The sequence below is a fragment of the Meles meles genome, chromosome 12 (assembly GCF_922984935.1).
Source record: "Meles meles chromosome 12, mMelMel3.1 paternal haplotype, whole genome shotgun sequence".
Classification (NCBI taxonomy): Eukaryota; Metazoa; Chordata; class Mammalia; order Carnivora; family Mustelidae; genus Meles; species Meles meles.
Genome location: NC_060077.1, coordinates 10,081,394 through 10,106,277, shown reverse-complemented (window position 1 = coordinate 10,106,277; position 24,884 = coordinate 10,081,394). Strand labels below are relative to the sequence as shown.

General features: G+C 48.7%; 1 protein-coding gene and 1 non-coding gene across 4 annotated transcripts in view; one reads left to right on the top strand and one right to left on the bottom strand.

Moving 5' to 3' along the window:
- Positions 1–24,884, top strand: part of RPH3A (rabphilin 3A) — a 266,407-nt gene that overhangs the window by 215,118 nt on the left and 26,405 nt on the right. For all 3 annotated transcript variants that reach the window (XM_046026041.1, XM_046026042.1, XM_046026043.1), the window contains 7 exons: positions 10,373–10,502; positions 11,756–11,842; positions 12,582–12,747; positions 15,967–16,005; positions 16,113–16,265; positions 21,971–22,057; positions 24,329–24,391. In XM_046026041.1, coding sequence (XP_045881997.1) covers positions 10,373–10,502; positions 11,756–11,842; positions 12,582–12,747; positions 15,967–16,005; positions 16,113–16,265; positions 21,971–22,057; positions 24,329–24,391 — 725 coding nt within the window. The remainder of the gene's footprint in view (positions 1–10,372; positions 10,503–11,755; positions 11,843–12,581; positions 12,748–15,966; positions 16,006–16,112; positions 16,266–21,970; positions 22,058–24,328; positions 24,392–24,884) is intronic.
- On the bottom strand, positions 18,535–18,641 carry LOC123954751. The gene has a single exon (XR_006821128.1). It is a non-coding gene; the product is annotated as a U6 spliceosomal RNA (small nuclear RNA).

Genomic DNA, 24,884 nt, shown 5'->3' with positions numbered 1-24,884 from the left:
AGTCATCTCTTGTTCTATAACTGTTCTATAACAGTCACCTGGAACTTACGGACTCGAAGTAAGAGCAATTGTGATGTCTCATGATCCTGTGGGTTGAGCACTCAGACAGGGCTCTGCTTGGTGGGTTTTCTGCTCCATGCAACGTGGGCTGGGTCACTTGGCTGCATTCAGCTGGTGGCGAGGCTGCACTGGGAGGGCCACAAAAGCTCAGCTCCCATGTCTGTGCTTTGGTGCTCTCTTTGTGGCCCACCCTCTCCGTGGGATCTCTGCCCTTTCTGTAATCTGGCCTGAGCTTCACATGGCAGTGGGATCCCAAGAGAGCAAAGATGGAAGTTGTTAGGATTCTTAACAGCTGGGTCTGGAACTGGTAGGGCGTCACCCCTCCACGTTCTCTTTGAGAGGGGAAATAAGTCCCTTCTTCTGGAAGAACGACTTAGGCCCCAGGGAAGGCTGGCATTAACGGTGGCCATCTTTGGAGACTCTACCACCTTATGCAAAAAGGCGAGTTTAATACAAGGATTGGGAGCTATCTCAGGGGACCCAGGGGCAGGAACACAGCTTGGCCTCAGGAGAGTTTCTTTTCTCCCCACTTGGTTTTTATAGCCTCACTCCCCATTCCTAGGGAAGGAAGTCCAGTCGGGTCACCCATCTCTCATACTAGGGGTGCCAGGTCACACTGGCGTGGCTGCCAAGGGTGAGAAGGATATTTGTGAGATGGACAGACACCCATAGGGTGTCCACTGGACTTTTCAATGTATTGACTCTGCAGTTAAACATTTGCCTAGGAAAATCTTTTGGTGGTTTTTGTTTTGTTTTTACCAACTGGCAGGCCCCTCTGCGTCCTTACATTTCTTTCTGTCCAGAGCCTCTCTCAAAGGCATTGGCTCACATATCCTACCTGTGCCAAGGGACGGGTAGCCGGGTGGCTTCCATCTGAGGCCATTTTCCCTAAACAGATGGGCCCCAAAAAGTAATTAGGATTTGTCATTAACCTTGGTGTCCAGACGCTGTGATGGAGGAGGAAGGCAGAGAGACACGGGGAGACCTGTGGTTGATGGACTCTGTGGGATTCTGTCACTTCCCCGTCTCAGTTCCATCATCTCCTATGTTTTTGGCACAGAATTTTTCCAAAATGTGGACAGAGGGAGAAGTGAGTAATAAGACGTGTAACCTTGGTACATTGATTTAGGTTGATACACTGACAGTAAGCCAGATCATGCTTTCCTCTCCCCCCACACTGTGGCCTTTTTTTTTTTTTTTTTTTTTTGACCTGGGGTCCTAAATGTTCTGTAAATAGGATTCAGGGGTTCGGAAGCATTTGTGCATGTGTCTGTGTGTATTTTTTGAGAAGAAATATAATAGATTTAACCAGACTTGGTGTGTGGGGGGTCTGAACCCTCCTATGTTAAGAATCACTGAGGGATGGAACCTCAGTGTCCCCAGGCGTTGGATCAACGGTTTCTAATATCCTCTCACATTAATACTTTATGCAGCCTGCTTGTACAAGATGAACATGGAAGTCTTCTTAATTCCTTAAGTAGCCCAGTGTCTGGCATAAAACGGAGAACAAATGAATAATATGTGTTGGAGGGATAGTTCGTGCTGAATGAATCCTAAACCCTAAGCCTCTCACTGAATCGCTTTGACCTCACCACTTTCTGGACCTTATCTGTAAAATGGGGAGTTGGGCCATGGGGTCTTCAAGTCCCTCCAACCTGGGGTTTTTCAGCCGTCATACTATGTGCATTTGAAAACAGATCATTCTTTGTGGTGTATACTCTTCTGGACATTGTAGGAGGTTTTTTTGTTTTTGTTTTTGTTTTTTTTTTGTTTGTTTGTTTGTTTTTTTAGCAGCATTCCTGGCCTCCACCCCCTAGATGCCTCTAGTAACCCTCCACCCAGCTAGGACAACCCCAGGGTTCTTTTTTTTTTTTTTTAAGATTTTATTTATTTATTTGACAGAGACAGAGTTTACAAGTAGGCAGAGAGGCAGGCAGAGAGAGGAAGGGAAGCAGGCTCCCCACTGAGCTGAGAGCCCGATGCGGAGCCCGATACGGCGCCCGATCCCAGGACCCTGAGATCATGACCCGAGCTGAAGGCAGAGGCTTTAACCCACTGAGCCACTCAGGCGCCTCCAACCCCAGATTTCTCCATCCATTGCCACACGCTCCCTCCTGAGAACTGCTGCTCTAGCCCTTTTGTCAGTGGTTCACTAAAGGAAGAAGGAACAGACTTGAGAATTTTCCTGGTACCATGCTCCACGTCTAGGGAAATGAAACAGTAGCTCACTCTTATAAAGCTCCACGTGCCAGCCCTGTGCTCGAAGCTTTATATAGATTCCTTTATGTAATTTTCATAACAGTCCTTGCATGAGGCCACGTTATCATCATTCCCATTTTACAGATGAGGAAATTGAGACACAGAATGGTTAAGCAGCTTGCCCAGGGTCACACGGTTAAAAAGCAATAGAACTGGGATTATGACCCCAGGTAGTCTTCAGGGCTAGAGTCTTACTCTGCTGTTCTGTAGAAAAGCAAGTATTTATTTGCCAAGTGCTGTGCTAGGGCCTTCCAAATATGTTACACGTCCTTTTACCTCTTTAATGTCCTCATTGAGAGACAGATTGTTGTCCTTGCCATACCGCTGAAAAAACCTGAAGCTCGGTGAGGTTCAGACCTTGCCCAGGGGCGCACAGCCTTTACAGGACCAAACCTGGCTTTTGAACTTGAATCTGTCTCTCTACTTTATCCTGTTGCCTTCTGGGGTGCAGGGAGGGAAGGCAAATTGACAAGTGAGTTGAGGGATTTAGGGATGTCAAGAATATACAGGGTGTCTTGGATCTTTACTCAAGCTAACCGGTTCTGTCTCACACACTTCTTCCTTCAGTGGGACAGTTCCTGTCTCTCCATGACAATGGCCCTTGTCCTCTCCCTCCCACCCCCGGCTTGAGGCCAGGCCGGAGGAGGGATTAGAAAGAGCTCCACCCCTAAACACTACAGTGAAACAAAGACTTCATCCTTCTACAGGGGGCAACAACGTCTGGGCAGCTAGACCTAACCTCCGCCGCCATCTCTGCCCCTCGCACACCGAATGGGCCTCGGTTCCCCATCTGTAAAATGGGGATGAATTATGGAGCTGCTTTCACAGGTCGTAGATGGCCCAAGGAAAACAACGCTTGTGGGGCTCCTGGGTGGCACAGTTGGTTGGGTTTCTGACTCTTGATTTCGGCTTGGGTCGTGATTTTGGGGTCATGGGATCGAGACCTGTGTCGGGCTCTGCACCTGGTGAGGAGTCTGCTTGGGACTTTCTCTCCCTCTACCCTTCCACCCCTTCAAATAAATAAAAAAATCTTCAAAGAAAGAAAGAAACCGTGCATATGGAGTACTTAGCATAGCACCGGGTAAGTGTGACTATCGCTGGGTTTATAATGACCCAGCCCCTTGCCTGACATTGACAGACTTACCTTAGCTCTGCCGAACCCTCCAGCAGTCTTTCTCTCTTGGCTCCCTTGTCTCCAGCTCTGAGCCGCGGTGACCCTCTCCCCAAAGAGCTGAGGCCTGAGCAGGAATCCCATTCCCCAATCCATCAAGGAGAGAAATTAGGATCTACAGCTCCCCAGGTGTCGACAGCAATAAACAACAGTGAGAATTAATGAGTCTGAAATGCTCACATCCCGCATGCCAGCCCAACGGCTTCATGATAGAACAGCTCAGTCATTTAAGGACAGGCTCCTGAGAGACCTTGGCCATGGAGACTCAGGCCGGCCCTCGGCAGAGCAGCCATGTCCCCGCTCACGGTAGAGGATGCGCTACTGACTTGAGAAATGCCAAGTTTAATAAACTTAACGGTAATATCCTCCCCCGCTGGGCGATTAGGGTGAGGGGGAAAGCAGCACGATCTGGAATTGATGGTGTGTGAGAGAGAGAAAAAACAGAGGGAGAGCCAGAGAGAGAGAGACATAACATGACATCCGCTCTCCCACTTTGCGCCATTTTTACAAATCGCGTGTGATGTCGGCCCACCGCTGCTCTAAAGGTGGCCGCTCCAGCCCCATCGTGTCAGTGGCACAGCCCCAGCCTTCTGCCATTTCCCTCCCCGATTGAGGACTCGCCCGCAAAGCCATCATGCCTCGTGGGCAGGGTGCCTCGTCTCCACAGCACGCCACATTAAGCCTACTTCCCCGTATAATTGTAGCTCCACTGGCCTTCTCCCAACATTCATCGAGACGCTCCAGCGCAGAAACAGTTGCCTGAATGTTTCTGAGGCCAGTTTGCACTTTCTGAGGGAGCCCGGGCTTTAGGAACAGGCAGGGTCAGCCCTCGACGTGGTTTCTGCCCTTGTCTGCACAAGGCAGCCAAATGGGGCTAGGCTTTCTGCGAGCTGTGCATGAGAAGGCATGTTCTGCCTGTAGGTATGATCGCTCACAGGTCTGTGAGTGTGCACGGGTGTGCTCACAGGTACACGTGGGCCTGTGCCTCTAGGGGCGTGCCCGTGGACATATGTGTTCACCTGTGTGGATACGGACCATCCATGTCCGTTTCTAGTCATCGTAGCTCCTTCAGAGGCTTTTTCAAAAGACAGATTTCCTGGGGTACAGGGAGTTAGAAAAGCCACAGATTTCCAGAAGAAATAATTAGCAGCAACATTACTGAGTAGTTATCATGTTCCAGGCATTTTTACAAACACTCTTACTTTATTTTGGCAACAACCCTAGCAGGTCGGAATTTTGTTTTCCCTGGTTTACAGATGAAAAAGAGGCTTAGAAAGGTTAAGTAACTTTCTTGGGGGATCCCAGAGCAGGGAAATGGCAAAGCCAAATAGGGACCCAGGCAAGCTCAACCCGGAATTGGCACCCCAAGCCTTGCATCACTGCCTGTTTCTAAATTCTGGAAGTGTGTGCATGCCTGTGGGTGTGTGTACCTGTGTGTAGGGACTCAGCCTTTTCTTGGGATTGAACATGAGCACCTGGAGAAGGTGTTCAGGATCCTGAGAGCCCAAAGTTTAGCTTGTCTGACATCCACAGCGAGGCATAGAGATATTTTGCCCAAACCTTGCTCTGGAGAGGAGGGCAGAAGTCTGATTCAGACGTGAGTGAGATGGACATAGGACCTGGGTGGCAGTTGGGGCAGGAATGTGGGTGCAGTAGGCAGAATAAGGGCCCTCTGCCCCACACCCCTAGATGTCTACATCTTAATCCCTGGAAACCTACAGATCTGTTACCTTCCGTGGCAAAAGGGATTTTGCAGATGGGATTAAGTTAAGACTCTTAAGATGGGATGATTATCTGGTGGACCCAGTGTAATCACATGGGTCCCTATAAAAGGGAGGCAGGAGGGTCAGAGTCACAGCAAGACTGGAAAATGCTACACTTGCTGGCTTTGAAGATGGAGGAAGGATCATGACCCAAGGACTACAGGCAGCTGCTAGAAACTGGGAAAGGCAAAGGAACTGATTTGCTCCTGGAGCCTCGAGAAAGAATACAGCCCTCCCAGCTGTATTGACTTGAGCCCAGTGAAACCCCTGTCAGACATCTGGTCTCCAGACCGTGAAGGTGATATACATGTTGTTTTAAACCATTAAGGTTGCAGTGACTTGTTACATCAGCAATAGGAAACGAACACACGGCACAGCTTCCTGGAGCCTGCTATTGGGCAACAGGATTTCATGGCCCTCCTGCTATTGTACTCTTAGCAGTACTGAGTTAGACCCACAGGGATAATCCTATGGTTTCCAGAGACCCAGTCCAGCTCCACATGTAGACAAAGTCTGGGGACTTACTTGCCTCTTTCTGCCTGTACCCACTGTGGCATCTGAAACTCTCACTGCTCTGAACATCTCAAGGGCTCCATTTTTATGTCCACTTGTTGTCTCGAAATGGGGATGTTGAGTCTCCTCTACCTAAAGCCTCTTGATGCTATCCCATCAAGACCCAGCATGGAGCAGGCCCTGCCCACCCCTCTAGCCTCATCTTCCTCCATCCAGCCCATGACCCATGCTGAGTGTGTCACAGGGCCTTTGCACATGCTTCTTCCAAGTGCTTCTCCTCGCCGTCTTTACTGGGTCAGCTCCTCTTTATGCTCAGGTCTCAACTCGATGGTCCCTTCCTCAGAGGCCCCTTCTTGATGGTTCCAGTCCCTCTCTTTTGCCTGATACTTGTCCTTCAGAGAACTTACTATGAGTGTGATTATGATGATCTGTGTGACGAATTCAGTAAGGCCCAAGCCCTCTCTATAATGCCAGCTCCACTCGGGCAGGGACTCACCTGTTTTGCTCCCTCTTGGGTCCTCATTGTCTGCTTGGCACATGGCAAGTGCTCCATAAATATCTGAAATGAATGAGTGAGTAGCCCATCTGCTTCCATTTGGATAGCAAGGTCGGACCAAGTTGGGAATCCACTTCCTGCCACCTCCAGGGCTGGTCCGCTGGGACCAGAAGAGGAGACATAGCCTTTCTGGTGCTTCTGGAAGCGCCCTTGGAAATGGGAAAAGTCACAGAGTAAGCGACAGCTCCCCTAAAATGCCCAGCCTGGTGATGGATGGGTTTCCTGGACGCAGGGCATGAGTGGTAGTCATAAAGTTAATCGGGCATGTAAAGACATAACTAAAGAGTGACAGGCATGTACGGTGTCCAGCTAATTGGGCCCTTAATGTGGAGGCATTAGACAGGCAAACAAAACAGGCTGCGGACCCAGAGAGGGCCTTCTCTTCGACATGGAGAGACCTTCTATTTCAAGATGCCATGGGAAGTTGCAGCGTTTCAGCCTCAGGATCTGAGACTCCCTGACTGGTGCCCGTGGGAGGAAACTTGAGCTTCACCTCATCTAACCCCCTCACAGTAAAGTCTGGGAAAAGGGCTCCCAGAGAACAGAGGCTTTTTGAGGTCATTGACTGGAGAGAGAGAAGGTAGGATTCGAACCACGTCTTTTAACCCTGCCTTCCCGGCTCTCTATCTTCAAAAATGCATTTTCTCTTCTAATATAAAGGCAACACATGCTCATGGTGGGAGGTCAAGGAAGCACATGGGGAGGCCAGCTAATCGGGTGCTGCAGGACGGAGGGAGACAGAGGCATTAAAGAAGGAAATTTAAAAAAAAAAAAAAAAAAGGAAACGAATGTTACTTATAATCCCACCCCCCAGTGATTCTCACTGTGAATATTTGGGTGTGCTTCCTTTCTAATTTCTTTCTTTTTTTTTTTTTTTGGTCAAGTGTACATCATGAAGAGATTCAGGTGCACGTGTTCCAAACCCTAATTTGCATCCTGACTACAGTTCTACATCCTGGGTTGGGGGGGGGGGGTCTTTTTCAGCCTTTAACATAATATGGAGGACATTTTCCCATGCGGTTTGCCCTCCTACTCCCTTTCGTCCTTCAGTGCTTCCCCGTGTGTAGCTAGGAATTCACCAGCATCAGAATCACGGAGGGAGCCGCCCTAGACTCAGATTCCCTGACCCCGCCTCCATGACGCAGAATGACTGTCTGCATGCTGAGCACTCCCCCTGTGATCCCAGGCAGATCCAATTTCGAGAGCAACCCCCCGCCCCGCCACACCCCGTGCATGGCTCCCCAAAGGGCTGCTCAGGGGGCTTCTGCAGACCCATAGCTGACAAGGTGGGAAGCGGGGCTCTATGCCGTGTATCCTTTTTGAACGCACAGAGGGTTGCCGGCACCCCTCAGCGTGCACTCAGGGTGCTCCTGCCAAGACTGGTAAGAACACACATTTCTTCTGGGATAAAGAAGCCAAAATGTGTTATCACCAGGATAAAGACCCATCGGGGACCCCCGGTCTTCCATGATGTAATTTCAGTTTAGGTTCCTGCAAAGTTTCCGTGCTAAGTTTATGACCTTTGGCAGTGGCAGCTGTCCGTGCTGAGGTCCTAGCATGGGGGCTGCAGAGAGGGTGTCTGCCCGGGCGGGCTGCAGGAAAGATCTTGGAGCAGAGAAGGAAGGTGAGCTCATCCCAGCCCACGCGTGTTTCTGTCCTTATTGGTCTCTGCCGAATTCATGAGTAACAAGGGTTCCTGAGCTGAGACCTCTGAATAATGATCTTAAATCTGTTGTTTTTCCGTGCCATTTGCTATACTGATGGCTAATGAGACTCTCCCCGTATAAAGCCTGTTCATGGGGCCTTTCAACATTTAGGAGTGAATGGTGCAAGAAACAAGCATCGGGTAGAGGCTTAAAAATGTGGGTTTAAGCGGTGAGTGAGTCTGTGGCCTTGATTTTCCAGGGGAGGCAGGAAAGCCTCTGAGACTCCTGAGTAGAACGCACTGTGGTTTAGAATTGGGTCATCCGGTCTGGGCTGTCTTCCTGAGGCTTGACCTGAGGCGGGAAGCCAGAAAGGTTTCATGGAAAGCAGCAATGATTTCCTGACCCAGAGAACTAGATGCCTGCCCTTGCTGAGCAGCCCCAGGCCAGTCTCTCACCCTCTCTGTGCTGGGGACCTGCCCTGCTAGATTGAAAAGAACAAAATCTCACCATTTCCTGGCTAGGGCAGTGGATAAAGGAAGAAAGAGGAAAAGAGGAAAATGTGTACAAGGAAAGTGTCATCATGAATTCACCATGCCCCACCTCCCATCAGCTCGCCTCATTGTCTCATAACATTTGATAATTCTACGATATTGAAAGGCATCCTGAAGTTTACGTGCTCTGGACAGCTTCAGGCTGTTTCTTTAAACTGTAGCTTTCCAAAGGAAATCTAATTCAACAGTCTAAACACACAAAAGTGATCAGTGCAGACATGCTGTGGATGAAGTAGGGTTTTCTGGGCCCTCAGAATCACCCCGCCCCACCACTCCAGTGCGTGGCCCCTAAACTGCCTCTAAGGAACCCTGGGGTGCCATAAAGCACAGTTTGACCACCTCTGATCTAGCCCAACACCTTCTGTTTTACAGATGAGGAAACAAGCCCAGAGATGCAAAATCCAGGGCCAAACTTTAGATTTCTCAACCCTACATTGAGGGCTTTTCAGGGAAACAAAATGATGGGGCAGCTACAGGGTGTCTCATCCCAAGCTCGGGCAAGTGAGAGGCAGAGGGACAGAACAAGCCAGGGTAACTGGGTGTGTGTAACTTGGTGCTTACCAATGATGGAGCGTCTCCCTTGGTGTGGGGACTACAAGGGGGGTTGAGCAGAGTGGAGATCAGACTGTTGAAGAAGATGCCTGTGGCTCTGCCTGGAACAGAGCGGCTGGGTGGAATTACAGTTAAGAACAGGGACTCCAGACAGAATGTGCCTGGGTCTGGATCCCAGATTTCTCCACTTCCCGCTGTGTGACTGGTGTAAATCACTTAACCTCTCTGTGCCTCAGTTTTCCCGCTTGGAAAATGGGGACAAGAACAGTGCTCGGCGTATTGTGCTGCTGAAGGGACCATTAAGAAGATCCAGGGGAAGGGCTTAGCTCTGCACCTGGCACATAGTAAGTGCTCAGTAAACATGAGCAACTGGTATTCTAGGTGGATGTTCTACGACTGCGGACTGGGGCTGGCTCCTGGTGACGGCCCTGCCTGTCATCCTATAGAAACCGTTTCTAGGGAGAGCACAGCGAGGGAGAAGGAGGGAGGAGGAGAAGGAGGAAGGAGAGGGCCGCTCTTGCTCTGCATATCCAGCCTCCCAAAAAGCAGCTCTGTCCGATCTGGGTCACAGTGGAGGCTCTGGGGGCCTGCAGGCTGCTCTTGGCTCTTCCCGGGGTGGAACAGCTCTCTGATGAATGAAGCATAAAGGGAGAAGCTACTATTTATAACACTGAGAGTCAGAGCGCTCGGAGGGGATGGCAGGAGCGAGGAGGGCCTGTGGGGAGAGTCTGCAACAGTTGGCTGCCAGGCAGGGCGGCCGGAGATCTTCACGAGCCTGATTCCCAAATTGTCTCCCAGCAGTTCTCATGCCCATGGTGCCTGCAGGTGGGACCCGGCCCATGGGGGGAAGGGGGGCAGGGTCCAGCTGCATCCCGGGAAGGGGAGCAGGTGTGCTAGGGATGGGGATAGAGAAGAGCCACAATGACGAGCAGCTGCAAGTAAACTTGGAGATGCCAATGAAGACATCCAAGTGAAGATGTCAGGGAAACAATTAGATAAACAGATCTGGAGCTCAGAAGGCAGTTTCCCTGGAGGAGGTGATGGGAGATAGGAAGTCTAGATCAGGTGCTTAGCCCGCGGTCAATAGAAGAGATGGGCGATATGGGACATGGGTCTGCATTGGTCTGAACACGTATCAGAATTATATCTACGTGTGCCTTATTCTGGGGAAGGGTCCAGCAGTTGCCATCAGATACTTAGGAACCCACGACTCAAAGAAGGGAGACCTCAGCTTGATACTGTGGGAGATGCCAGTGATCCCTGGTCCTGTAGGGCCCTCCTGACTCTGCGTCTGCTTCCAGGCGCCTGGTGGACCGTCTGGAGAACATGAGGAAGAATGTGGCCGGGGATGGGGTGAACCGCTGCATCCTGTGTGGAGAACAGTTGGGGATGCTGGGCTCCGCCTGTGTGGTGTGTGAGGACTGTAAGAAGGTACCTTCCCCCTCCTCTCCACTGCTTTCCCACTCATCTCGTGCACGGGGCCAGCCCTGGGCTTGAGCGAAGCCCTGGGGAGCCCTGGGTCTTGGGGATGGAACTTGGATCCTGAAGGGTAGTTGCCAACATATGATTCCTTCGGAGGTGCTCCCATGTCTGACTATCTCCTAGGCAGCCCTGATTCTGGTTCCTGTCCTAGAAGATGCTCTGACTCTTCTGTCCCCTTGGACCTCAGCTCCATCCAGGGTGAACTAGGACTTGAGCTATGGTTAAGCCTCCAAAGTTGTGGCTGAGCAAGTTATGTGTCAGGCTCAAAAGTGTGCCAGGCAGGTGTCTACACCTGTGTGTACATGGAAGGTTGGCCCAGCCTCCTCTTACCCTAGCTTAGAAAGCCCCTCTCCGGCCAAGTTAGAGCCATTGGGCTTCTTGAGCATTTGTCCTTGAAGGGGAGTCTTCTGTGCTCCCTTCACCCTACACCTTCCCCTCACGCTGTCGGGCCTTGACAGTTCCAGGACACGGATACAACTACCCTTGGTTCTGCCCGATTCCCAGGAGAGGGATTCAGGGGAGCACCTGAGCTGGGTACATCCATAATGTCACTTGGCAGCTCCTGCTTGGGGTCCCCTTAGCATTTAGAATGCAACACTGGGGAAAGTTTATCTAAGATAAAACACTTACCGGCTGTAGTCAACGAGATAGCAAAAAAATTCGTGACCTATTGGGTTTTCCCTTTGGTCTTGACTGCCAGGCAACTCAGCCAAAGTATAATGTTCAAACCATCACACAGTCATAGCTTTTATACGAATAACTTTCTTCTCCTTGGAGAGCTGAACCTGCAGCCTTATGCCAGGCTAGGTCCAATTCATGCAAGAAAGAAAGAAGAACCAAATTAATAAACAAATAAATATATGGTCCTCTCCTCTGGAAAAATCATGTCTTTGATCTCCCCTGTGTGGACGCTGAAAACTTGGACCCCACAGGGACTCTTGGAGAACTCAAGAGAATTTACTCATCCAGTGATAGGGAGTGACTCTAGTTCTTGTTATTGGAAAGCAAGACTCAGACTGGACCTTGAATCCTAACTGGCTTTGGCCATGGGAGGGAGGTGAGAAAGAGAGAGTTCAAGCTCTTGACATCCATCAAGAGAGAATGGGGCTCAACTGCCACCCTTCCCAGCCCCTTTGCTCCGATCGCTGGCAGCTCAGAGCCTGGCATGTCTGAGCGTGTCCTGGCCTATATTTTGTCCCCAGAATGTCTGCACCAAGTGCGGGGTGGAGACCTCCAATAACCGCCTGCATCCCGTGTGGTTATGCAAAATCTGCATGGAGCAGAGAGAGGTGAGTGCATTAGTCCTGTCTGGCTTTGGGGACCCCCTTCCATGTTAGTCCAGCCCCCACTTCCTCACTGTGGGGAACTGGGTGCCAGCCACGGGCTGGGGAACCAGGTTAGGGATTGGTAGAGAGGAGCGAGCTCAGCGGTGAACCCTGGCAGAAGAGTGATGTTTGAGTGAATTTCGTTTCCCCCCCTTCCGTTGACTTTTCTCTTCCTAGAAGTAGGGAGTGTATGCATTTAAGAGGTGGAAGGCTTGGAGTCCACTTACGGTCCTTCCACTCTCTTGTGGGGTAACCTTATAGCAGTTCCTCACCTTTCTGACATTCAGCTTTCTCCATCAAGAAAATGGGTATACTTAGACCCTGCTACTGAGTGTTTGGGGGATAGTGTGTGAGTTAGATAGGAATTGTGACAGGCTCTGTACTGTGGGCAGGGAGCAGTTTTCTTTTTTTTTTTTTTTAAGATTTTATTTATTTATTTGACAGATCACAAGTACGCAGAGGGGCAGGCAGAGAGAGGAGGGAAGCAGGCTCCCTGCTGAGCAGAGAGCCTGATGCAGGGCTCAATCCCAGGACCCTGAGATCATGACCAGAGCCAAAGGCAGAGGCTTAACCCACTGAGCCACTCAGGCGCCCCCTGCAGGGAGCAATGTTAAAAACTAGCACTTGGGGAAGCAGGACACTTAGTGCTTGCCACCGTGTCTTCATCCTGTCTTCATCCTGTCTTCATCCTGTCTTCCCCTAGGTGTGGAAGCGATCCGGAGCATGGTTCTTCAAGGGCTTCCCCAAACAGGTCCTCCCACAGCCTATGCCCATAAGGAAGACCAAGCCCCAGCAACCTGTCAGTGAGCCTGCTGCTCCGGAGCAGGTCACCCCTGAGCCCAAGCATGTGGCCCGGGCTCCGAGCCGAGGTAAGACAAAACAACTTCTCCTTTTAAGACCAAGGACAGATCTTGGCTAACTGGTCTACCCAGAGGATGTCCTGATGTCATGTCTTGTGTTTCCACCTAGCTGGTGGACAGCCGGCCTCAGGGCTTGGGTTTAGGACCCCTTTGTCCTCTGCGCAGCCCAGAGGAAGAACCCTTATCGCGAAAGCAGCCCAGGAAACCAGCTGGAGCTTCCTCAAAAAGTTAAAGATAGGGCTACGCTACAATCCAGCAGTTGCACTACTGGGTATTTACCCAAAGAATACAAAAACACAAATTCAGAGGGGTACACGCACCCCAGTGTTTATAGTGACATTGTTTACAGTAGCCAAGCTAGGGAAGCAACCTGTGTCCACCAATTGATGAATGAATAAAGAAGACATGGTAGCCATAAATATAGAGCTATACACAATGGAATATTACTCAGCCATAAAAAAGAATGACATCGTGCCATTTACAACAACATGGATGGAGCTAGAGAGTATAATGCTAAGTCAGTCAGAGAAAGACGAGCACTGTATGATTTCACTCATATGTGGAATTCAAGAAACCACAAGTGAGCAAAGGGAGGGAGAGAAACCAAGATACAGTCTTTTTTTTTTTTAAAGAATTTATTTATTTATTTGACAGAGAGATATCACAAGTAGGCAGAGAGGCAGGCAGAGAGAGAGGAGGAAGCAGGCTCCCTGCCAAGCAGAGATCCCGATACGGGGCTCGATCCCAGAACCCTGAGACCATGACCCGAGCTGAAGGCAGAGGCTTAACCCACTGAGCCACCCAGGTGCCCCAATACAGTCTTTTAACTGTAGGGAACACCCTGATGGCTACCAGAGGGAAGCGGTGGGGGGATGGGGAAGGAGGTGATGGGATAAAAGAGGGCGCTTGTCATGACGGACACAGGGTGTTGTGTCTAAGTGCTGAGACTATATTGACATCTGGGATGAATGTAACTGCATAGTGGAGTGTAATACAGTGACACTGTTGTATCTTATAGTGCAATATGGTAACACTTTGTATGATGGTGAAATTAAAATAAAAACTTTTTTAAAAGGAGACGGTTGCACAGGGAACTCTCCAGCAATGCCAGGCGGCCAACAGCTTTTGTCGTCATCTCTGATGGAGTATTTAGAGGTACCACAGAGGTGGAAATTAAAATTAGAAGCTAAGAGACTCCCATCATCGTGGTACACACTGGAGCCTGAGTGGGACTTGCTGGGGAGGCCTTCCTTGTCCCTGCGGCTCCTATCAACCATCAGCGGAGCATCTGAAATTGTACTAATTAAAAGCGAAAGATGAATAAAAGGGAAATTACTAAAAGGAAATTACCATGGCTATAGGTAGTATCATCCTTATCCAAGTAATATTATTAATTAGTAAAATGAATGATAAAAGGGAGAGGCAAAAAAGTAAAAAAGAAGAAAAAAGGCAACTCCAATACAAACATGTTTTAATTGCCTGAGACAAGTAGGCTTGACCAGTCAAGGCCCCTGTAATGACCTCAGTGAACACTAAGTGATAAAATCTGGTCTGAAGGTCAGTTCTGGTGTTCAGTGCCAGCAAGTTGTAGTTGAAGGTCTCTGAGTTGAAATGTCCAACTGGGTCTCCCTTAAGGTGACTTCTCAAGGGGTCCTGTACAGTGCCTGGCACTCAAAACACATACACCAGATGCTTTCTTCCTGACATGGCCCAAGCCAGGTCTATTCCTTGCAGAGAATTACCGAATTCTCAATATATACTACATCCCCAAGGAGCCCCTAGTCTCACCTCTAGAAGGGCCTTCTTCCTCGTTAAGCTTTCCCCTCTGTAGACTGAGAAGACTGCACAGCCTCACCGTCAAGATCTGGGACATCTGAGACCAGGATGAGCTGAATGTCAGTTCTAGCTCCACGAGTCACCTAGCCCTCTGAGACTCTCCTTGTCTGTGAAATGGGGTAAATAACTCACTGGGTTACTTTGAAGATTAAATGAGATACTAGATGGCAGGTGCTTTGCGGAATGTAGTGCTTAGTATTAACCAATATCATATAATGTTAAAGACACAAACATATCAATAGTATGAATTAGCTTATCAGATAAACTCTGGACAAAGCAGATAACTCCCAAACCATTCATATCACTAGAAAGAAGTAATGTCACCAGCATTGCACAGTGACACATGAAAAATTATTGGTGGTAACATCCAGTGCTGGTGAAGGTGGGGGACATGGGCACTTTACAAACTGTTGGTAAGAGTATAAACCGTCTCCAGCCTTTCAGAAAGTGTTATGGCAGAATTTATTAAAATTCAAAGTGTACGTCCCATATGATCGGGCAGTCCCTCTGTGGGAATAAAAATCGAAGGGCCAATATAAACAGATATTTGTGTAAGTATATTCACTGTATCATTATTTATGGTAGCAAAACCCCTGGAAAACCCTAAATGTTCATTAATGGGATTGTTTAATGGATGATGGTACAACCACACCATGCTATATTAGGCCTCTTTTAAAATCGAATGATGGAAATCTGTATTATAGATTTGGAATGATGCCACAATAGAAGCTTTCGATACTCTTTTAACAAACCCTTACTGAACACCCAGGGAGTTCCAGACTCTGTTCTGTGCCCCAGGACTACAGTGTTAAGTGGAACAGACAAGATCCTTGCCCTCAAGCAGCTAAAATTGTCCAGGGGGAAAACAGATACTCGACAAACAGCATGGGCAAATACCATGTAATGCCAGATAGTGATGGGATCTAGAGGACAGATGAAGCAGGTGAAGGGGACAGGTATGGCAGGAGTCTCCGTGTTGGATGGAAAGGTCACAGAGGGCTGTCTGAGGAGCTGGTACAGAGGGCTTGTGGAACATTTGGGAATGTCACATGCAAAAGAACCTGAGGTTGGAGCATGCCTGGTGAGTCCTGGGGACACTCAAGTGAATAGAGAACATTCTAGAACAGTTTGTATGATCAGTGGCTAATGATCCCAGTTTGTTCTTTTTAAAACTTCTGCGTGCTCACATGGGCTCATGCATGCGAAGGAAATCATGTGAAATAGTAAACGGGAGCTACCTCCCAGGGGAAGTTGGGAGAGGGGACTTCCAGCTCATTTTATAAAAGTTCCTGAGAGTGGCACTGGGCCCCTTTGTGCGCTCCTTAAGCGAGGGCTCACCCGAAACCGTAAAACAAGGGTTCTCCCATCATCTCTCTCTCTCTCTCTCTCCAGGTGAAGCTGAAGAGAGGAGGGGCCCAGGTCAGAAAATAGGTGGGTCCTGCTGACTCTGTCTTATATTTTGAGACAGGAGCCCTTCTATTTTTCTATCCCATCCCTCTGTTGCCCTTCCTCCATTTAACGTGTGATTTCCCCTCCAGGTCCTGAACCAGCCTCCGCTCCTGGGCGAGGAAGCTATGGGCCTCCTGTGCGCAGGGCCTCTGAGGCACGCATGAGCTCAACCAGCCGGGACTCAGAGAGCTGGGACCACAGCCACGGTGGGGCTGCTGGTGACTCCAGCCGGAGCCCAGCAGGTAGGAGACATGAGCAAATCCAGACAGGCTTCCTGGATGAGGAGAATCCAAAGGAATGGGGGCGACAATGTTTTAGTCCATGCATTCTGTATTTATTGAGCATCTGCTACGTGCCACGTTCCATTTTAGATGCTAGAAAGACAACTCAAAAACAATTCTGCCTCTAAACAGGTATGTTTGATAATATCCGTTTCCTGCTGTAATGCCAACTGTCAGGAAAAGGTAAGGGGATTTGCTCTCCTCCCTGGAAGCCCTGAGGAAAATGCAACGTGTCTCTGAGCAGAGTTGAGGTGCTTCCCTCTCACAGACCCAATCAAGTTCTTTGTTCTCTTGGCCAGTGGCCTCTGCTGTCCACAAGGATGGGGTCGGTTGGCATGGCCAGGATGTTGCTCATAGCTGCTCTCCGCTCACTTGTGCCCAGTACCTCTGGCTGCACTCGCGGGGGATTTATTTGCCAAGAGTGCCCACCAGTGGGAGTCCTTGATTCATGGACTTTGAAAAAAATGTCTGCTGGATGAGAGAGATCAAAGCTCCCTGCCTCCTGTGGGATCCCTCAGAGCTACTTCATTTCCTTTTTAAGCAAGGAGATGAGACTGTGTCCAAACTTGGTTGGGCTGAATATTCAGGTCCCCTATTGACCTCTGGCTTCTCTTCCTCAATAGTGGGTCTGCAGCTTAGGCCCATAGTTCCTCTTCTTCTTCTTGGCAAGAGGGCTGGGCATGTACCCTGAGCTTAACCACTGTGCACACCCGCTAATGAACTTGTGATTCAGATCTATAGAGAAAGGAGGATTTCTCAGCTCTGCAAAATCACGGAATATTTGTTGTCTACTTACTATGGGCCAGATGCTGGCCCAAGCTCTTCACATAGAACATCTCCTTTAATGCTTGTCACAACCCCAAACCCTGTTATGAAGACTTCTATTATTCCCATTTTACCAGTGGAGACACTGAGCCCAGAGAAGTGAAGCCACTGGCCCAAGGTCACACAGCTGATCATTGGTTCCAATGGAAATTAAACCCATGTCTGTCCAACGTCAAAGCGTGTGCTTGTTTTTCTCTTCTGGAGGTGAAGTTTTTATTAACAGTGCCTTTTCTTAGAAAGCATCTTTTTAAATGGTAGTGAAATATACTTAATATTAAATTTACTGTTTTAATTACTTTTAATAGTAGCATTAAGTGCATTCACACTGTCATGCAGCCATCACCACTAACCAGCTGCAGAGGCATTGCATCCCCAACTGAATCTTTCACCCCATTAAACTATAATTCTGCATTCCATTTTCCCCCAGCCCCTGGTGACCACTAACCACTATGGAGTTGCTTATTCTTGGCATCTCATATAAATGGAATTACACAGTATGTGGTCTTTTGTGACTGGCTCCTTTCACTGAGCATCCTATGTCCAGGGTTCATTCATGTTGTGGTGTGTATCACAACCCAGAATTACTTTTTTAAAAATATTTTATTTATTTATTTGACAGAGATCACAAGTAGGCAGAGAGGCAGGCAGAGAGATGAAGAAGCAGGGGCTCAATCCCAGGACCTGGGATCATGACCTGAGCAGAAGGCAGAGGCTTTAACCCACCAAGCCACCTGGGCACCCCCGGAATTCCTTTTTAAGGCTAAATAATATCCCCATGCATGGATAGATATTTTGTTTATCCATTCATCTGTAGATCGATCTTTGGGTTGTTTCCACATTTTGGCTGTTGTGAATAATGAACATTGGTGTGCAAATATCCATTTGAGTCCCTGCTCTTAATTTGGGGGGGTCTATGCCTAGAAGTGAGATAGCCGGACCATATGGTAATTGTATGCTTAATTTTCTTAGGAACCATCCATTCTGGGTTCTACAGCAGCTTCACCAGTTTACATTCTCACCAGAAATACACAAGGGCTCCAGATTCTCCACATTTTTACCAACATTTGTGTAGTGTGTGTATGTGTGTACCCATCCTAATGCGTGTGAATGGGTATCTCATATTTTTTATTTCCATTTCCTTGATGATCAGTGATGTTGAGCATCTTTTCTCAACTCATTGGCCATTTGTATATTTCCTTTGGAGAAATGTCTGTTCAAGTCCTTCACCCATTTTTTAATTGGGACGTTTATTTTATTATTGTTGAGTTACGGGAGTTCTTTATATATTGTGGATATTAATCCCTTTCCAGATCTATGATTTCTCAATATTTTCTCCCATTCTGTGGGTTGCCCTTTCGCCCCAATGACAGTGTCCTTTGATGCACCAACGTTTTTAATTTTTTTTTTAAATATGGAACGCTTCACGAATTTGCGTGTCATCCTTGCGCAGGGGCCATGCTAATCTTCTCTGTATCGTTCCAATTTTAGTATATGTGCTGCCGAAGCGAGCACCCAACGTTTTTAATTTTGACAAGTCCCATTTTTCTTTTGTTTTGTGTGCTTTTGGTGTCATAGTCAATTACTCCAAAGATTTATTTATTTATTTATTTGAGAGAGAAAGAGCATGCAGTAGGGAGGGGCAAAGAGAGAGAGAGAATCTCAGTCTCACGACCCTGAGATCATGACCTGAGCTGAAACCAAGAGTCAGATGCTCAACCAACTGAGCCACCCAGGCACCCCCCTCTTTGATCCATTTTTAGTTAACTTCTATATATGAAGCCTGTGCTTTTAGCCTCTGCATTATTTTGCCTCTTGAGGGAAAAGACAGTCACACGACACTCCTGAGCCAGATTTGAACTCCTGTCCCTCAAGAGTCAGTGTAAATGCTACTGCCATCTAGGAAGCTTCTAGCATCCACTTGCCCCATCTTGAGCTGAGTTCATTGCTCCCATCTCTGAGTTCTCAGAGGACTGACACTCAGTGCTAATTAGTGCTTGTGACCATCTAAAACATAGTAAAGCCAGAATCTCTTTCCCTGAGAGCAGTAGAAGACAGGGGATCAGTGGATCTGTGTACCTTAGGTGTGTGTTAAAAGCACTCGTTCCTCTGCCCCACTCCAGACCTACTAAATCAGAACTTCTAGGGTCAGGAATCAGACCCTGCACTTCTTAAGCAAACTCTTCCAGTGATTTCTGTGAATGCCAAAGTTTGAGAACCATTGCTCAAGAGCCTGAAAAGTTAGATATATGAGTTTGGATGTTTTCTTGAAGGAGCTAGGGAGCCACAGAAGGATATTGAGCAAAGGGCCAACATCTTGTATTTTATATCATTCACGCATCCCACAGTACGGCGACTCAAGTCCTAGCTGGGGACACTGAGGTTACTCAGAGGGACCTGTTGCTCCAGCCACCTAGTGCTATCTAACCTCTTCATACCATCTACAGAAGGGAGGATTGCAACCCTTGCAGATCTCCTGGGGCCCAGATGCCCTTGCTGCATAGTAAAAGGCTCAGTCATGCCGGCAGCCCTTGGTGATGAGCCAGACTAAGCCCCAGAGGGAATTCCATCAGGAGTTCTGAGGATGACTTGCAACTCAGGTCCCAGGGTCCCAGATCCTCAACAAGAATCAAGTGAGCTCTGCACATCCCATTCAGTAATCCTGACACCTCCCAGTGCCCCTTCTCCGCAGATCTGGGACATAGAGTTAGTGCCTTGGAATAAACCAAAATCATCCTGACTTTTCTTTAGGCTGAAGAGGTTTGTCTGGGCACGATAGCCCTTTCATGTTGGTACACCCAAACTCCAAGTCCAAACGCCTCCTGCACCAGGAAGCTGTTCCAGTCCCCCCAGCCAAAGGTTGCCTCTTGCCTCTATCCCCCTCGATGTTCCTTATTTACCTCTATGGCCATTTCAGTTCAGTGTCAAGGGCACAAACACCAGAACAGAGACTGTGTGGGGTCAGATCTCAGCTCTACACCTGCCAGCTGTGTGTTTTCATTTTACAGATCAAGACAGCAAGCTTTCGATTATTGTAAAATGAAAAGAATGGCAGTAATCAGTCTTATCTTCTGGGGTTGCTGTAAAGGGTTAAGTGAACTGAAACCTCACAGTAGTCCTTGTAAAGTTCTCGGAGCATAGCCTGGCATGCTGTGGGACCCCACGGTGCACGATTATTCACTTTCTACCTCTGGGGCAGGTATAACATAACCTGTCCCAGGTTATTTTTGGCGCCAGACGAATGTGGTTGGAGGTCCTAGCTGCTTCCAAGCTATGTGACCTTGAGCACACTTGAACTGCCATTTTCTCTAGTGCAAAATGGGGGCCATAATACCACACATGACTTTGAGTTTTGGGGGTTCCAAGAAGTAACGTTCATGGCCTGCTGCATCTGAACCATTGAGTGGATGTGGGCTGTTACTGCTGTTTTATCAGCTTATTATCTCAATGTCTGGAATGACATGGTCCTTCCTCTGGACCATGAACTCTTGGAGGAATTAAGATGGGTTTTGTCCATCTTTTCTAGGGACTGGCTCTTGGTAGCCATTGAATGAGCGAGCGAGTGAATGAATGAATGAATGAACAAGGACCCAAATGAACACACCACAGTGCTACTGCAGGACCCCAGCCAGAGGTGGCAAATCACCTTCTGTCATTAGCATTCAAGCATCCCTCCGGTGACAAAGAGCTGGATTCAGGAAAGGTGGGATCCAGACCAGTGAAATGCACAAGGACAGGGCTTTCTTCCTGAAATGCCATACCTTCTGGATGTATGTACACGGGAACTGCTGTGTACATTATCCCCTTTGATCCCCCCAGTAGCTGTGCCGGAGACAGTAGCATCTGAGGGTCTCGGGCAGGATCTGGAGACCAAATGCTTGAATTCAAACCCTGGCTCTGCCACTAACCAGTAAGGAGACATTAGTGAGCTCCTTAACCCTCTGTGTCCAGCTTCCCCATTTGTAAAATGGAGATAATAAAGCACCCAGTTCATGAGGTATAGAGATTAAATAGGTTCTTATATGTAAAGTCCCTGGGAACATGGTAAGCATTAAATAAATGTTAAGTTGTTATTATCCTGTAGACAGAGCTGTTGCCTCCATAAGATATTTGAGGTTCAGAGAGGGTGAATGACCAGCCCAAGTCACACAGTTTATATGAGAAGCTGGACGCAGAGCTACGTCCGTGTGAAAATGGAGACCAGTGTCAACAATAATAATATTAGGGCACGTGGGTGGCTCAGTGGGTTACTCTACCTTCGGCTCAGGTCATGATCTCAGGGTCCTGGGACAGAGCCCCGCATAGGGCTCTCTGCTCAGCAGGGAGTCTGCTTCTCTCTCTCTCTCTCTCTCTCTCTCTCTGCTTGCCTCTCTGCCTACTTGTGATCTCTCTGTCTCTGTGTCAAATAAATAAATAAAATCTTTTTAAAGAAACAATAATAATATTTAGAGTTTACTCCATGCCAGGTGCTGTTCTGAGCCCTTTGCTTGTACTGTACCATAGCATCTCTATGCAACCCTAGGAGGGAGGTACTATTATTCCCCATTTTACAGATCAGGAGACAGAGGCCCAGAGAGGACAGGACACTTGCAGAAGGTCACACAGGTGGAGACAGCATCATGAAACCTTTGCTTTTTGTCCCCTGTGTCACTGCTGTGATTGTGTTGCACAGAGAGAAGACACAGAGGTTAGGAGGGGGTCTGTGCTCAGTTCAAACCAGAAGGCATTGCCTCGTGCCAGCAGACCAGTTCCAGGCTTCCTCCTGCTTCCACTCTGTGTGCACATGTACGGGTCCGTGTGCGCGCACGTGCAGAACAAGACAGGTTCTTTCTTTTCCCCTGCAGGTTTGCGACGGGCCAACTCCGTGCAGGCCTCCAGACCTGCCCCTGCCACCATGCAGAGCCCCGTGCCGCCCCAGCCCGCGCAGCCAGGTACCTGCCGCCTGCCCACCCAGGCTGTCACTCAGCTGGGACCCCGGTGTCTCCCATCCTTGCTTGCAGAGCCCACCCGGCTTTCTGCAAAGCCACAGCCACCCCCAAACCCTCAGCTCTGCAAAGACCCTGACCATGAGTAATCCTCCAGGTGGGGAAGATGGGCCCAAGTGAGAGGGGACCAACGGACCCACGTTGACGGCCTTCTTCAGGCACCGTCACGCCCTTTCACAGTCCTTACCTCCTGCACCTGCTACCTGCCCTCTTACTTCACATCTTTCTTGAAATCAGTTCACTTGAAAAACGCAATGGAGAGAACTTGCTGTCACAGACACTCTCTCAAGGAAGTGCTGGGGACCGATGCTCCCAGAACAGCAGCGTGAGAGTCAGGAGGACGTGGTGACCAAAGAGATGAGTAATATGGAAAAATCCATGCGAATATGGATTGCATAAAACAGTAACAATAATGCCTGACGGGTGCAGTTACCATTGTGTTATTTTAAGAGGAACCTGTAATAATGCCATAAATGAGAACCCAGTATCCCATGTCCTAAAGACACGGAGCAGTTTGCTTGGGCTATCCTAACAAAGTATCACGCACAGAGTGGCCTAAAAGTACAGATATTCATAGTCTCACAGTTCTAAGGCCAGAAGTCCGAAATCAAGGTGCTGGGAGAGGTGGCTTCTCCTGGAGACTTTAGGGAGAATCCGCTCCACGCCTCTCTCCTAGCTCCCAGTGGCCCACAGCTTCTGCGGCTGGTTGGTGGCCTTCTCCCTGTCCCTTCACACCGTCTTCCTTCTACGTACATCTCTGTGTCCAAATCTCTCCTTTTTTTTAAAATTTGTTTATTTTCAGCATAACAGTATTCATTGTTTTTGCACCACACCCAGTGCTCCATGCAGTACGTGCCCTCCCTATTACCCACCACCTGGTTCCTCAACCTCCCACCTCCCGCCCCTTCAAAACCCTCTGGTTGTTTTTCAGAGTCCATAGTCTCTCATGGTTTATCTCCCCTTCCAGTTTCCCTCAACTCCCTTCTCCTCTCCATCTCCCCATGTCCTCCATGTCATTTGTTATGCTCCACAAATAAGTGAGACCATATGATACTTGACTCTCTCTGCTTGACTTATTTCGCTCAGCATAATCTCTTCCAGTCCCGTCCATGTTGCTACAAAAGTTGGGTATTCATCCTTTCTGATGGAGGCATGATACTCCATAGTGTATATGGACCACATCTTCCTTATCCATTCATCCGTTGAAGAGCATCTTGGTTCTTTCCACAGTTTGGTGACCGTGGCCATTGCTGCTATAAACATTGGGGTACAGATGGCTCTTCTTTTCACTACATCTGTATCTTTGGGGTAAATACCCAGCAGTGCAATTGCAGGGTCATAGGGAAGCTCTATTTTTAATTTCTTGCAAATCTCTCCTTTTTTGTAAGGACATAGACGTCTGGTGTTAGGGCCCACCTTGATAACCTCATCTCAACTTGATCGTCTGCAGAGACCCTCTTTCCAAATAAGGCCGCATTCAAAGGGACTGGGGGTTAGAACTTCAGCATCCTTTGGGGAATTCAGTTCAACCCATTGCAGGGGGTAATTATAAAAACTAATGCAATGAAAATAAAGCCGTGCAGTGAGACTGTCCGTATGCTGGCCTGCTGAAGGTTCTGAGCCCGAGGCCTGTTCTTTTCCGCTCGAAAGGGACATTCACAAAAGTTAGAGAGGTGTCAGAGATGAAGTAACACCTAAATGATTCGTTTCCATGATGGAGTCGGTATTGACAGGCAGTGGGAACCAAAATGACTTTCTGGCTGTATGTTTGAACATTACTCCAAGCCCCCTCCCTGTGGCTCTCCCTTGCATCCCATGGTACGGGGAACTGTAGTTGTAAAGAATCCACTGGACCAGGAATTATCCCATAGTGATGGATGGTGGAGTCAAGGCATAAACCTATGTATCACCTCGCAACAATTCTAATTCCATTCATTTATCAACTTTGTAGCAGCCGGTGAGACTCAAAGAGCAGGTGCAACCATCCCCATTTCACAGAGGAGGAAGCTGAGGCCCAGGAAGGAAGCACTGGGGTTTGAACCCAGGTCTTTCTGACCTCAGAGTCCCCCCAGTGGGACCATTCCTGCATCCCTGGGTGCCTGTGGCCATCACCTGCTGCCCCCAGGCCTGTGTCCACAGTCCTTAAATGAAGAGGGGTAGAGAACACCCAAATGATGCCACCTTGTCTGCTCTGTCCCTCTCTCTTTACCAATTCAGGGCCTCCAGGAGGCAGCAAACCTGGCCCCGGACCCGCAGGACGCTTTCCAGATCAGAGACCAGGCAAGTGTTCCTTTCGCCCTCCCACCTGCCCAGTGGGCACCCCTCTTCCTGTGAGAGAGCAGGGACTGCCAGACCTTCACTCCCTCTGCGCCCAGAGACCCATCTGATGAGCTCTAGGGGCCTCCCTAATTCCAAAACTCTAGATGGTCCTTACTAAGATGACATGGCTAGAAAAGGACAGGACACGCAGTGGTTAAGAGCACGGACTATCTGGATTCAAATCCAGGCTCCTGTCCTCTCCAGCTGTCAAGTCACGTAACTTCCCTGAGCCTCTGTTTCCTTATCTCTAAAATGGGAATAACCTCACAGAGTCGATGGGAGGATCAAACAAACCAAGACATATAAAACCTTAGCCCATGGCCTGGAGTGGATTAAGATCATGCTGAGTGACGGTGGTTCTTCGTATGAGGTATATGACTCGTCATCAGTTACTAGAGCTACGGCTTACTCATTGCTTTCTAGCTCACCAGGTACTGTTTTAAGTGCCGTCCGT